The following is a 14,872-nucleotide window of genomic DNA, read 5'->3' as shown; positions in this document are numbered from 1 at the left end:
TTTTTTAACCCCATTTTTGCGATTTTTTCGATTTTTACAATAATGATGATTCATTCCACTTCTAACTAGTCATATTTTGTAAAAAATTTAATTATAAACATTTTTTTCTCTTCTATCTTCGCCTAATATCAACTCTTGAAAAGATACATAATTAAATAGGAAGAAAAATATGACATTTTTCGAATTTTTTTAACATGTGCCGCCAGAAGTTAAGCCCACGTTTTTTTTTATGCGCATAGAAAAATTTTCATTTCTAGTGATATTTGAAAGCCAAAAAGCCAAAAATCTCCGTGGATATTCCACGGAATTCACCCAAATATGGACTTTTTGAAACAGATACCGACTGGACTATTAGGAATTGTAACTTTATGTCATGACTCAAACCATATTCTGGTTTGATTATTTTTATCATTTGATGTAAATCAAAGACTCAACTTATCGTGGTTTAGTTGCCATAACAGTGACTTTGACATTGTTGGTCTAATAAAATAGAAAGTTGAAGAACAATAACTTGATTTAATTAAGCACTCATAATTAACATTTTAATTAGGAATTTTTCCATAATAATGGCGCCCCTTGACATTACTGTATCGATTATGGATAGACGAAGGTGAAAAAATAAAACTGATTAATAACTCAAGCACGTGGGAGAATGTCCGGCGTTTTAAAAATTCCTTGAACGGAATTGCAAATAACGATGTTATAAATTTTATTGCTGGACGTTACTGGTTTACCGATTGGCGAGACGGTGCTATGGGAATAGGCCAGGCAGCGTTTGAAATTAAATGAATTTGCTGTGATTGTAAGAACCTACATCCATTTCTAAATCCAAATGGATATATTTTCCTACTTATGTTTACGAAATTGCTTTACGAGAATTTTGCAACAGATCTTTGGCAAGAATGAATATTTCGAACTGTTCAAAATCTTGCAATTTGACACAAGAAAGAGATTGTTGAGGCGGAGGAAAGCTTTGGAAATGTCTGTAATTGTGCTTTAAATCATATGGATAGTTACATTTTTGTTCTCTTTTCCATAAGTTCAATAACAATATCACTCAAATAATTTTGAATTTACACTATGCTATTTTTTATTGTGTATAATAGATCTGTTCTATCCTGTATCTGTCTAATATAATCTTTGGATATGGCTGGAAAATTTCCAGAAAGAACTGCAGTACACTGTGTGAGTAAATCCATTCAGTGAAATGACATTTTCACTCAATATTGAGCATTTCAATAATTTTACTACTCATTTGTAATAATATTTGAAATAAAACGAGTACATTCACTCAAATATAGCTACTCGTTAAATAAATTCCCCAGATAAACTACACCTGTACCTGAATCAGAGTAAATGTTCTCATTATCGTGTGACCACACCCTATTCTATGGTTGTCGTGCGTTGTCTTTGTCTATTCCCATCGTCCAATTCTTTTAATCGAAATCTAAAATATTGTTTCAAACGCAGGTCTGTGTAAAAACCACTGTGACGGCTTAGTGGCTTATGATTTTAATACAACAATATTTAAGTTAAAATTTAAAGAGAATATAAACCAACTCTGAGTAAAAAATTACTCAATAATAGTGAAATTTAGAGAAAAAGTCAACTCTTAATTGGTTTTACATACTCAGAATAGAGTCAAAAGTCACTCACTTGATAGTTAGCAGAAACTCGGATTTGAGTAATGTTCACTCACTTCTGTTGAAATAGTTTCACTTATAAAATTTTAGTTGTAATCATACTAATATAGTGAATATTTCACTCAGTCGGGTGTAGACAGAAATTGATACTTTATTGAATAAAACTGAGTGAAATTGAGTTAATCTTTTTACAGTACAATGGCCATTTTACAATAGTTAAGCATGTATGGAACATAGATTTTTTGTTCCATAATCACTTATAAACAGAGCAGGCAAAACAAATAAGAAATAACGCTAACAATTGATATGGGAACACTGTCGATAAGACTCCGGTAGTATTACTCATTTGTCAATAATCGATAAACCACATTTTTAGTCAAATTTTGGTTCCTAATATTTAGGGTTGGCCATTTTAATTAGGTAATACAATATCGGGCACTCAAAAAAGTCTAAACCCAACGATCTGACATCATTTCCGACGTATTTTGATGAACTAACAATGATACTGTACTCAAAATTTACCTACGACTGGCCAGTATCTATATTAGGGTGAAAACGAACTCAAAAATTGCTCTATCATATTCCAAAATTGATTTTGCTCTACATAATATCTGAGATACCAATTCAGACGTATTTTGACCAGCTAAAAACAATACCGTAGTCAAAATTTGTGCACGACTGGCCATTACCTTGTAAAATCTATATTTAGGCTGAAAACGGACCCAAAAATTGCTCTATCATAGTCCAAAATTGATTTTGCTCTACATAATATCTAAGATATAATTTTCGACGTATTTGGACCAGCGAAAAACGATAGCGTACTCAAAATTTATGTACGACCGGTCAGTAAGTACCTTGTAAAATCTATGTTTATGCTAAAAACGGAACCAAAAATTGCTCTATCATAGTCCAAAATTGATTTTGCTCTACATAATATCTAAGATATCGTTTTCAACGTATTTTGACCAGCTAAAAGCGAGAGCGTAGTCAAAATTTATGTACGATCGGTCAGTACCTTGTAAAATCTATGTCTAGGGTGAAAACGGACCCAAAAATTGCTCTATCATAGTCCAAAAATGATTTTGCTCTACATAATATCTAAGATATCATTTTCGACGTATTTTGACCAGCGAAAAACGATAGCGTACTTAAAATTTATGTACGACCGGTCAGTAGGTACCTTGTAAAATCTATGTTTAGGTTGAAAACGGACCCAAAAATTGCTCTATCATAGTCCAAAATTGATTTTGCTCTACATAATATCTAAGATATCGTTTTCAACGTATTTTGACAAGCTAAAAACGAAAGCGTAGTCAAAATTTATGTACGACCGGTCAGTAGGTACCTTGTAAAATCTATGTTTAGGTTGAAAACGGACCCAAAAATTGCTCTATCATAGTCCAAAAATGATTTTGCTCTACATAATATCTAAGATATCATTTTCGACGTATTTTGACCAGCGAAAAACGATAGCGTACTTAAAATTTATGTACGACCGGTCAGTAGGTACCTTGTAAAATCTATGTTTAGGTTGAAAACGGACCCAAAAATTGCTCTATCATAGTCCAAAATTGATTTTGCTCTACATAATATCTAAGATATCGTTTTCAACGTATTTTGACAAGCTAAAAACGAAAGCGTAGTCAAAATTTATGTACGACCGGTCAGTAGGTACCTTGTAAAATCTATGTTTAGGTTGAAAACGGACCCAAAAATTGCTCTATCATAGTCCAAAAATGATTTTGCTCTACATAATATCTAAGATATCATTTTCGACGTATTTTGACCAGCGAAAAACGATAGCGTACTTAAAATTTATGTACGACCGGTCAGTAGGTACCTTGTAAAATCTATGTTTAGGTTGAAAACGGACCCAAAAATTGCTCTATCATAGTCCAAAATTGATTTTGCTCTACATAATATCTAATATATCATTTTCTACGTATTTTGACCAGCTAAATGCGAGAGCGTAGACAAAATTTATGTACGATCGGTCAGTACCTTGTAAAATCTACATTTAGGGTGAAAATGGTCCCAAAAATTGCTCTATCATAGTCCAAAATTGATTTTGCTCTACATAATATCCGAGATATAATTTCCGATGCATTTTGACCAGTTAAAAACAATACTGTAGTCAAAATTTATGTACGACCGACCAGTATCTTGTAATATATATAGTTAAGGTAAAAAAGGACATAAAAAATGCTCTATCATAGTCCAAAATTGATTTTGCTCTACATAATATCTGAGATATAATTTCTTACGTATTTTGACCGGCTAAAAACGATACCATAGTCAGAAATTATGCATGACTTGTATTTAGGGTAAAAACGGATTAAAAAATTGCTCTATCATAGTCCAAAATTGATTTTGTTCTACATAATATCTTAGATATAATTCCCGACGTATTTTGAAAACGATACTGTAGTCATAATTTATGTACGACCAACTCAAAAATTGGTCAATGATAGTCCAAAATTGATTTTGCTCTACACCTGTACCTAACTTTCCTTGATCAGTTTTAGAAAATTGGGCAGATCAAATTTAAGATTTAGGAAATCTCTTCTTTATTTTCATAATTACATGGTGATATGACAGCGCTTGTATAATCAATATATTATTATAATATAGGTAGGTAAGTGTAGAGGTTTGAGGTACGTACCTGTCTAATAACTTGTACCCCAGATAAATTATTAATATTATAAACAACGATTGTGAATTTTATTACATAGTTATTTATCTACTAGGTAACTATTTTTTTAAGCATTCAATGTAACTAACCTCTCGATAAACTAAAATTACTGAAAAATCCACTGCGTAAATTTCAGTGCGTAAATATTCTGTTAACGAATAACGTCATTATACCAAAAGAGACACATTCTGGACACAAACATAGATATGATCTAATTGTACCCAAATTTAGGGCAATCTCCTCCCACATTACCAGGCCAGGAAGTAATAGGGCTATTATAATGCCGTACCTAGTGGGTAGGGGAGCGTTTTTTCACCCGGAGGGATCAAGTTTCAACGTAGCGCGTGTCCAATAGTAATAGCGCGAGCCCCATAGGCTCCTCCTTTACTGCTATCTAAAATTCTATTGGTCATAGCAGCCTTTATGAGGCACATGTCGGCAGATAGAAGGATGTGATTAATTGGTCCCCAGCGTCTAGCGCCCGTCGTTATATGTCGGCAGAGGAACGGGGATAGCAGGTAAGGGTACTTCCCCTGTTGTGTTCGGAGCTATTATTATTATGCCATGGCTGGCTGGGCAGGCCGGGTAAAATTAGAAAATGACGGTTTGTGCCAGGGAGAGAGGATTGTTGTACGGCTTTGATTGATCTTGGTTGTTGCCATGAAGGTTAGACTGCTCTGTTGAGGTTATTTCAATGAAACATTGCAAGGGACTTTCCTTTAAATAAGGGATGAATCCACCACCGTGAAACAATTTTTTCACAGTATAGATATTTTGGGATTAATATACCTTCTTAGAAACATTACAATGCAGGGAAGACTAACTTAATTATTTACTACAGCACAAAATGCCTAAATCGTCACAAAAATTTTCCTACCCCTCTATTTTCAAGGGTGCTGCACATAAATCTGGAAGTATTTTTGTGCGGTCGAACCTAGTTTTCGAGAAAAAAAATTCAAAATTCTAATCCGGATATTTTACAGAACGACACTGTATACAGCTTTCAGAACATCTGTGAAATGAACAGTAAACATTGTTTAAGAAACACATTTTCTCGAATTTCAAGTTAAAAAGTATATATTTTAATAAATAAAAATTATTTTTTGCTTCAATGAACACAGATGAAGAGGGTGGGAGAACTTCAATGACGTTACGAATTGCTAATGGCGGATTGATACAAGAAATAATTTTTGTACCTATACCTACATATTAAATATTTTTTACTTGAAATTTGCGAGTACAAGTGTACCTATAGTCCAGTCGGGAGAGGCCGAAAAGTTACTGTTGGCGACATTTTCTTGATAACTCGGAAATAACTACACAGGAATACTTTAAATGATGAGTACAATAACAGGTTAATTTGCTGACAAAGGATTTTATCAGGAAAAAAGTTATTAACAATTTAATCGTAAAGGTTTTATACGTCACCGTTTTTTTAATTTTTGGAAAAATATATACTTATGTATATTTATAAAATATACACCGATTTTTTTACAGTGTAACAACAAAATTAATTTTACACAGTGCTTGTGTTCTAATTCGCACATATTTTAGTTTTTCTAGGTAACTAAAAATTGTGTTGATAAACTAATTTCTTTATGAAAGTCTTCACTCAAAATTCAACACCAAAATACTTAATTTTACTCATAAATATACCTACATTTTTTTTAATGGAAGTTGTATATTTGTTATAAAAGTTATTATTTATAATTATACATATTATTGTAGATAAAGAATTTAATAAGTTTATTTGTTTCAGTGTAAGTTAAAATCACTATATTACCTGTTTGAGAGCAGGAATTGAAGACGATTTTTTCCTGTGTACAATGGGCTTTTCATTTTTGAGTTACAGTGTATTAAAAATTATTTCTTTAAATTAAATTTAGCTGCGGGTATATTTTCCAAAAAAGAATGAAATGCGTTGAAATTTGGCACAAATAAGTTTTTGAGGGTGGCAAATATTTTTCTTGAACATTTGCTAGATNTACGACTGTCAGGGGAGAACACAACTTGGTCACGTGATTGGAATAATTTTTAAATAATATATTTTACTATTGAACTGATAATAGTTTTAAACTATATAAAAATTTAACTTTTATAACCAGCTGGTTCACATTTAAGAAATTATATATTTGGAATAATTTTCCTTTAAAGTTTAATTGTAACGTTAGATAGGCCAATATAAAATAATATTTATTAAATAAAAACGAATATAAATTTGTATTAAAAATTTATTCTTTTAATTCGCCTAACAAATATTCTAAAATCATAAATGGTTATATTAAATCTAATTTGTTAATTATAGACAAATCTGTTGCAAACTGTTTCTTTTTTTAATTCAAACAAATCAAATGACTTGTATTGAATGTAACTGGTTTATCTCAATGTAACTAGCATAAATGTAAACTAACTGCATTCAAAACAACCGATTCCTTTAATAGAAAGTAATTGTTTTTTCAGTGTATAGCTAGTTGTTGTCAAGATGGCAACTTATAGGATCTGTTCTTTTCATACCTACTGTTGTTACCATTATTAAATTTGGTTAAATCACAAAAAACTTGCTTAAGAGCAGCGCTCTCGAATAAATGGCGCCCTTAGATTTCTTACATCAAATAGATTCGTAAGAGATCATCATTAGAATCCGATTTTTTTTTTGAGTAACTTTGTAACTATAAATATTTGGCACTTTGTATCAACTGCTGCTATTTTGCTGTTACAGCTTTGGCCATAGCCAACTGTGCAAAACTGATTTTATTAAAATGTAAGTAGTTAAGTATCCGGATACATAAAATAAATATTTAGAATGTAGGAATATTCGTATGTTTCCATTTGGTCACCATTATTCTTCATTTATATTCCAATTGCTATAACTTAGCCCGTCTTAAAAATCACGTAAAATAAATTAATTTGTAATTCTTTGGTATCTCTTCAAATAAATAGGATAATGGAGGCTAATAATTTCTAACACTGCATTCTGATTCTTTAGCACCTTCTCATTTACCCCCTTTTAAGTTTGTATTTTTTGTAATATTCTGGCAGCATCACCAGCTCCGTGAGTTTCTTGAGTTTCAAATCGCTAGGTGCATTAAGCTTGCGCAAGAACGATTTCGGTCCGAAGAACGGAAAGGCACACAGCCAGAGTACATTTATCAAATGGAGGCAACGCCTGCACCGGGGTAGAGCCGTCTAATAGGCATACAAGTCTAGATAACTACGCCCAATTTTATGGGGCTTTGATGCTGGTGGTCTATAGGTCCGGCTGTTCATAGGAGCAGCCTAGAAAAACACAGTTTATTTGGCAGAGGATATTCAGATGCGTTATTTTTGCATTTGGAACAAAGAAGTATGTGAAAATTTCATTATAGATCGGCATTTTAGTTCGTTTTGAATATTTTCTGCAAAACTAGTGAAAGTGTAACAGTAAAACAACCAAAAAATTAAGGATTTTCTGACATTTGACTATAAAACATTCAAATACCACATAGGTATAGGTAGGTACCGCCCAAATAAAATCATTTTTGAGATTGTGGTTGTCGAAAATAATAAATTTATACAAAACGAGTTGACTATTTCCACTTAAAAATGCGCTTTACTGGCAAAGATCCAAAAACAGCTTATGTGACAACGTAGAGAGAAGAGAGAGGAGATTTTCTAAAAAGAAGTAAGAGATTATAAAGTGGAATTGTAGATAAAAGAAAGAAGTCGGAAAAGAGAGAAGTGGAGCAATATAACTAGGTAATAATAACGAAATAAAGACAACAAAATGATGTGGATGTCAGTTGGCGGGTTTCAACCAGGACAGCGAAGTGAATTAATTTCAGCACTGTTAATCTTAGTTAATCATTTATGAGTGATTTATTTTTGCACTCAGTATTTAGTTCTTCTTTGCAGTGTAACAATCTACCGTCAGAATCAGGTATTTTCTTTAATCTAACAATTCTTGGTACCTACAACTACTTTATTTATTTCGAACTAGAACAGGAAGACTATACAGAAGATAGAAAAACCCAAAATATACAATTTTATTTCAAATAAGGTACAATTTTCAATAAAATCAAGTATACTGTATCACTACGAATTTTTCTCCCCACCAAATTGGCTTCATAAGACAGACTGTTCCTTGCAATTGTTATATCTTCACATGTCTAACCAATAAAACGGTTGTAACTGTGTCCAAATCTATTATCCAACAGTTTCCGTGTCTAACATTTCTGTTTTTTGCAGTTCACCAAAGTACAGACCTGCTGGAGGACTGCCAGAAGCTGTTGGAGAGGTTCAAGTACCCCTGGGAGATGATGCCCCTGATGTACGCCATCCTTAAGGACGCCAGAGCGGACCTGGAGGAAGCTTCTAGGAGGATTGATGAAGGTCAGTCATAAGCTATCCAAAATTTAAGCAATCTCTCTAGTAATATACTGGTTTAGTCTGTAATAAGTCTACTAAGTTCAATCAATTGTTGTTTAGAATTTACAGTTTAGTTGTATTTATGTATCTGAATTAGTTGAAATGAAATCTAGAATATTATTTAGTTACTCAAACACTAGAGTGAACTCGAGTAAGAGTGGAATAATGTTGATTAACTTGAATTTGAATATTGTACCTACTAAAATATTCTCATAACTAAAGAACATGTACCTACAAATATTGAACCGTAAATGTTTGCATTTTGAGGTAATAAATAAATAGAGACAGTGTTGTCAATTGAATCAATGTCAATTGTAACAAGTTCATGCGGTGTCATCAATTAGGTTATGATAAATGTTGCTACTTAGTTTCCTCTTCCCCTTCAGTTGTAGTTAAAGCTCACTGCTTTAGCTGAGCTTTAACTACTATTAAGTGTATTACTGCTACTTTGTCAATAAAAAATATTTTAATACAAAGTATTACTTTGTTACTTTTTGCAGTTTGTTACAACGTCACCTTAACGTGTTACAATTGACAATGACCTAGTGTTAATTGTAACTAATGACGGCACTAGCGGAATTTATTTTTCTGTAAATTATAAATCGTATTTAGATTTGATAAGCATGTACGGACGCTCTGTCATTAAATTTACAAGAAAATGGCCCAATGTTTCAGGCTCCAATTCGTTACTGTTACAATTGACACTGCTGTTTATAGATGTCTGTCTTTAGTTTTGTTCAGGTTCACTCTAAATAGAATATCTTCAAAAGTATTCCATTGCATTTAGATAATGTATCTCATGTCTATTAGATCTTAAAGGGTAGGTCTTTCTTAATGTGTTAGTATGATGTTAAATAAAAAAATTGTAATTTAGTAATATGTCTTAGGTTTTCCTAAATAGTTGTATTTACATAGAATAACAGAATTGTAGATATTAAAATAAGTGACGTAGAATACAATACTGTATGCTTGAGTTACTGAACAAACTTATTACTTATACTTTTATCTATGGCATATACCACTGGAAATATTTCACTATCTAACACACTGTTAAGGTACTTCTGTTTGTCATTTTATATTTGTTGTTTAATTGCCTAAGTCTTTGCTAATCCTAAAATTGTTGATAAAACGTCTTTATTTTGTTTTCGTTGAGCACAGACTTTTAATAAAGTATTTTTCGCATTAGGGTATAATACTCCAGTGGAATTAGATCATAAAACCTAAAAACTTGAAAACTTAAAAAAATTATTAGTATTGCATTTTATGACGGGGGAGGCTAGGTAGAATGATAATATTAAAAAAGTATCTCTTCAAAAGAGACGCTAAGTTGGTAAATTGCAAATAAGTTGCAAATATACGTGTTTTTTCACCTTCTACTGTCCACGAAAATCTAGACGACCTAGCGGAATATTAGTTATTTTATGCTGTAGACTTTCCTACAATTTAAAATACCTATAGTCATTGTTCGCTAATTTGTTAACTGTAAAATAAAGGTCGAAAATTGCGCATCATTATTGCAAAAGGCGATGGATGTTGATGACGTTTATGGGAAAGATGGTCAATCCAAAAAGCAACATGTGTGCCAAAGACCAATTCGATTGACCGTGAAATTGTTGCTCCCAGCCCAGCAATTTGTTAATTAATTCCCATCGTTTTTTTTTCAAATGATTGTTTAATTACTAATTAGGTACTGTAGATATAGGTTTTAATTGATCCAAAGGAACGCATCAAAATAGAAAATTTTCAAAAAATTGAAATTAAGTAACTCTTTACAATTAACAAAACGTGCAAAACAGTGTTAAATAAACAAATTGTCCCAGGGTCAGGCAAAAGTCGCTCGGGAATTCGCTCTTTTTGCATTAAATAGAGCTCCAGAGATACCTTTTTTTTGTAACGTTAATTGTTTACTAACTATTGGACGTATCGGACCGGGATTTTAGAGGCAATTGAAGAAAGGGTTAAATTATTATTTTCAAGAAGTTTTACATTGATAGTTCATGAAATAAACGCGCTAGGAGTAGTAAAAGTTAACATCAATAAACGGCCCGCACGCGGGAGAGAGAGCGCCTGGCCCACGCATGCGCGGTAACGCCGCCCTCGTCGCGCTCGAGATTTTTTAACCGAATTTGAGACGTTCAAGTAAAAAATCTACTAATAATTTTTTCGCGTTCAAACTCTAATTCGACTGGAGTATAATAAGTTTCTCATCACTTTTTGCAAGTTTCTACTCCTTTCTTACTGGCTCGTGAACCAAAATATCTACATATGATTTTTTAGAATTGTTAGTTTCTTCAGGCCTCCATTCTATTCCAAAACAGGAGTGAGAAGTCTAAAGCTTGTGTGAACATACCTAGAAACAATATTCACATTTCTTTATTCAAACACATTTTCATCAATCTTTCTATATTTTCTAGAAAAGGAAAAGTTCCAAATAGTCCAATCAATCTGTCACGGCATTTTGTTAAATTTACAAACAATACCACCTGGAAACAAAAAATATGGTGATATAGGATAAAAAAATCTCAGAAAGATAGTGTATTTTTCCTGCGGCGTACCTATAAACGGCAAATTAACCTAAAAAAATTCATAAAAGTAAAAAAAAACGGTTTTTCGCTAAGAAAAAAAACTTTAACTCCAATCGAAAAAAGTTAAATGAGAAAGTTGTAGCTATTAAAAAAACCTATCGATTCGTGTTTTCAAATATATCGATTGTTATATTACTTTTCGAGATATATCGTAAAAACCGTCAAAAATCGACTTTTTTGTTTTTGCTGTATCTCTTGCAAATTAAGGTATTGAAACTTTTTACTTCCTGCAAATGTAGTCATCGGCAAGCCAAAGAAGTACCTTTTTTAAAATTAAAAAATATTAAAAAATTTTCAAGTAAAAAAAAAGTAAAAATTTTTTGGTCGCGTTTTTCTTGAATATATTTTTCGATTTTCATTTCTCGATAATGTCTATTACAAGAATCGACTACTAGCATTTTTACGCGAATTTAAAACGTGGTATAAAAATATTCGTCGATTAAATTTTTATTTTCACAGCTTATGTAAGTATATCACCCTTATGTTTCAATTCTTCTTCTCTTCAGTACACTCGATTGTGATTCATATTTTTCGTCTTCCATGATATCGTTTGCTATATTTCCTGAGCAATCAACTTAATTTTCCACATAATTCGTTTCATCAATGAGCGGTTCAAACGCGTCAAAAGAATCAGCGTCTAATTGGGTGTTTAGTGTTTCAAAATTTTCACATCGGGAAGCATCGCAATGTAAAGAAACACTTGTACCTTCAAAAAAATACCTCAGTATACACTGGTATTTATATTTTTTATTATAAACAATTATTAAAATGATAACAAAGAAAAATTAGGCCGTCGTATATTTTCGTTTATCTCGTCGAGAACAATTGATTACTGTAATAGGCATTATCGAGAAATGAAAATCGAAAAAGACATTCGAGAAAAACGCGACCAAAAATTTCTACTTTTTTGAAAGTCATCTTTGTACACTTGAAATGAATAAAATCGTTATCTCCCTTTTTACCATGAAAGTACAACCCTTAAGGAAAAAAGTGAGACCTGACTCGTTTCTCTACGACTATTTATCGAGCAAGAACAGCCGATTTCCGAGATGACCTTTTTTTCGAAAAATCGATATAACTCGAAAATTTTTTATTATTTTTTAATTTAAAAAAAGGCACTTTTTTTGCTTGCCGAGGGCTATATTTACAGCTAGTAACAAGTTTCAAAACTCTAATTTGCAAGAGATACAGCAGAAACAAAAAAAGTCGATTTTTGACAGTTTTTTCAATATATCTCGAAAAGTAATATAGCAATCGCTATATTTAAAAATACAAATAGATATGTTTTTTTAATAGCTACAACTTTCTCGTCTAACTTTTTTCGATTGGAGTTCAAGTTTTTTTTTTATTAGCGAAAAACCGTTTTTTGACTTTTATGAATTTTTTAGGTTAACTTCGCCATTTATGCTCTTCTACCTATTTAATGGACTAAAAGACAAATTAATCGATGTAGTAAAATGGTGGTATCTTGGTATATCACTGTATAATAAGTTTCGTTGGTTCTGAATGAATTCTGTTCGGTAACTCAAGTGCAGATGATGTAACATGTAAAATAAAGGCTTTTATCGTTAATATAGGCAAGCGCGTGGTCAACGAATATTCCAGGATGCACAACCTCAACATGTACGACGGCGGGGAGCTGCGGAATTCGACCCGTCAGTATGGATGATTAAAAAATTAATCACCACCCAAAATTAAGATTGTTTAGTTTCGCTTCTAACACTTTAATAGCTTCTTCTCTTTGCTTAGATTCAAGTAAACAAATTTTGGGTGTTCAATTTCCCACTCTCTAATTTACAGTTCAGTTTTAGTAATGCATGTTAATTTTTTTTGCAAATAGATAGCAAGAACCCTCAAGAGAGAAGAATTCCGTTCAACAATTCCACGTTCAACTTCAAGCTCAAGTGCAACGTCCTCATCTAACGGCTCTCTAGTTACACTCTATTTTTTTACAAATCACCCTACCAAATACTTTGTTCTTTAACTACTAACATTAAGCATTTCGTAAGTTCGTCAGAAGTATTATTAAGAAGACGCTAGCAACTACTTAAAACAGTAATTCCGTCAGCAAGACAGGCATCATCAGGAAGAAAGAAGCCGCATCACGATCACATTGATTAAATTTAAGTTTTTGAGTTATTTCCTCATAGATATAGAAATATTTAATAGTATACTAAGAAAGTCGGAATTTCAAAGTACTTTGGGTATAAGTTTATACGAAACCTGATAAATATTTGTCGCAAGTTTTTGAAGAGAACATTAAATGTTTGCAAGAGAATTTATCCAACTTTATGCAAGGTAAGTTCAAGTTAAACTTTCATGGGTCGTAAAACGTGAAATATTCAAATATAGTTCGTGTAACCAGCGCACTCGCCACCGTATTTGGCGGATAACAACGTCTCCGTATACAAAACTTGTGAAGACTGAAAATATATGTTACAACCGATTTACAATTATGCAGGCTCACTTACAATAAAATCTTTAATGTTACTGTACTGTTGACCTCTTCATATACAAAGTGATTCACTAGCCGTGTTACAAACTCTGACAGTAGAAAAAATGTTATGTTATGTATACAAATGTTATCAGTTTTTCTATTGGAGCAGAAGGGTAAAGCGAAAATAAAATTACATCAGAAACAGTAAAAGAGTAAAAAACGACAATAGATAAAAGTACAATAAAACAAAAACATGTTTAAAAGTTATTTTGTAAGTAATATAAAAAGAAAACAATAATAACACTGGTCAACAAAATTTAAACTTTTTTTGTCACACGAAAACTTATACCAAATTTTGAATGTACTATGGCCACCAAACAATAATATATCAATGGAAAAAAATTGACACATCAGGTTTCTTTGTGACATCAAGACATATATTTTTATAAAAAGTACAAAAATCACTAACACTTAGAAAAAATATTCCTTAATGTACAATAAATAGCTATGATTTTCGTGAATGTTTGGCTTCTGGTAGGTCCCTTTTAAGTCTCCAACAGTAATCTGCTAGCATTCCTGGACTCCATTTCCCTTGATAGCGCTTTTCTATTAAGGAAATGTCCTGATGAAATCTCTCGCCTTGTTCGTCACTCACAGCACCCAAATTCTCGGGAAAGAAATCCAGATGAGAGTGCAGCATATGTATTTTTAAAGACATATTACATCCCAAAGCTTTGTATGAAATTATAAGCTCATTGATTAAGTCTTTGTAATTTTCCGCTTTATGGTTTCCTAGAAAATTTTGGACAACATTCACAAAACATTTCCAGGCGACTTTTTCCTGATCATTCAGCTTTCCTTCAAAGTTTGTATCCTTCATTAGTTGCCGTATTTGTGGACCAACAAATATTCCCTCTTTAATTTTTGCCTCGCTGAGTTTGGGGAATTTCTCTTTCAGGTATAAGAATCCACTGCCATCTTTAGGCATAGCTTTTACAAAATTTTTCATCAGGCCGAGCTTTATATGCAACGGTGGTAAAAGTATGTCGTCAGGGTTCACTAAAGGATCATTTTTAACATTCTTCTGCCCTGGAGTAAGTGATTCACGCTT

The 14,872-nt window shown here is 32.2% G+C and overlaps 2 protein-coding genes across 2 annotated transcripts in view; both read left to right on the top strand.

Annotated features, from left to right (window-relative positions):
• Window positions 1-12,993, top strand: part of LOC111691488 (protein doublesex-like) — a 189,107-nt gene extending 176,114 nt beyond the window's left edge. The window contains exons 2-3 of the mRNA XM_023454422.1: window positions 8,560-8,703; window positions 12,902-12,993. Of these exons, the coding sequence (XP_023310190.1) occupies window positions 8,560-8,703; window positions 12,902-12,993 (236 nt within the window). The remainder of the gene's footprint in view (window positions 1-8,559; window positions 8,704-12,901) is intronic.
• Window positions 12,994-13,615: 622 nt separating this feature from the next.
• LOC108910559 (protein doublesex) overlaps window positions 13,616-14,872 on the top strand; it is a 134,358-nt gene continuing 133,101 nt past the window's right edge. The window contains exon 1 of the mRNA XM_023454421.1: window positions 13,616-13,622. Coding sequence (XP_023310189.1) covers window positions 13,616-13,622 — 7 coding nt within the window. The remainder of the gene's footprint in view (window positions 13,623-14,872) is intronic.

Source organism: Anoplophora glabripennis, unplaced genomic scaffold (assembly GCF_000390285.2).
Source record: "Anoplophora glabripennis isolate ALB-LARVAE unplaced genomic scaffold, Agla_2.0 scaffold319, whole genome shotgun sequence".
NCBI lineage: Eukaryota > Metazoa > Arthropoda > Insecta > Coleoptera > Cerambycidae > Anoplophora > Anoplophora glabripennis.
This window is presented reverse-complemented; position numbering and strand designations above follow the sequence as displayed.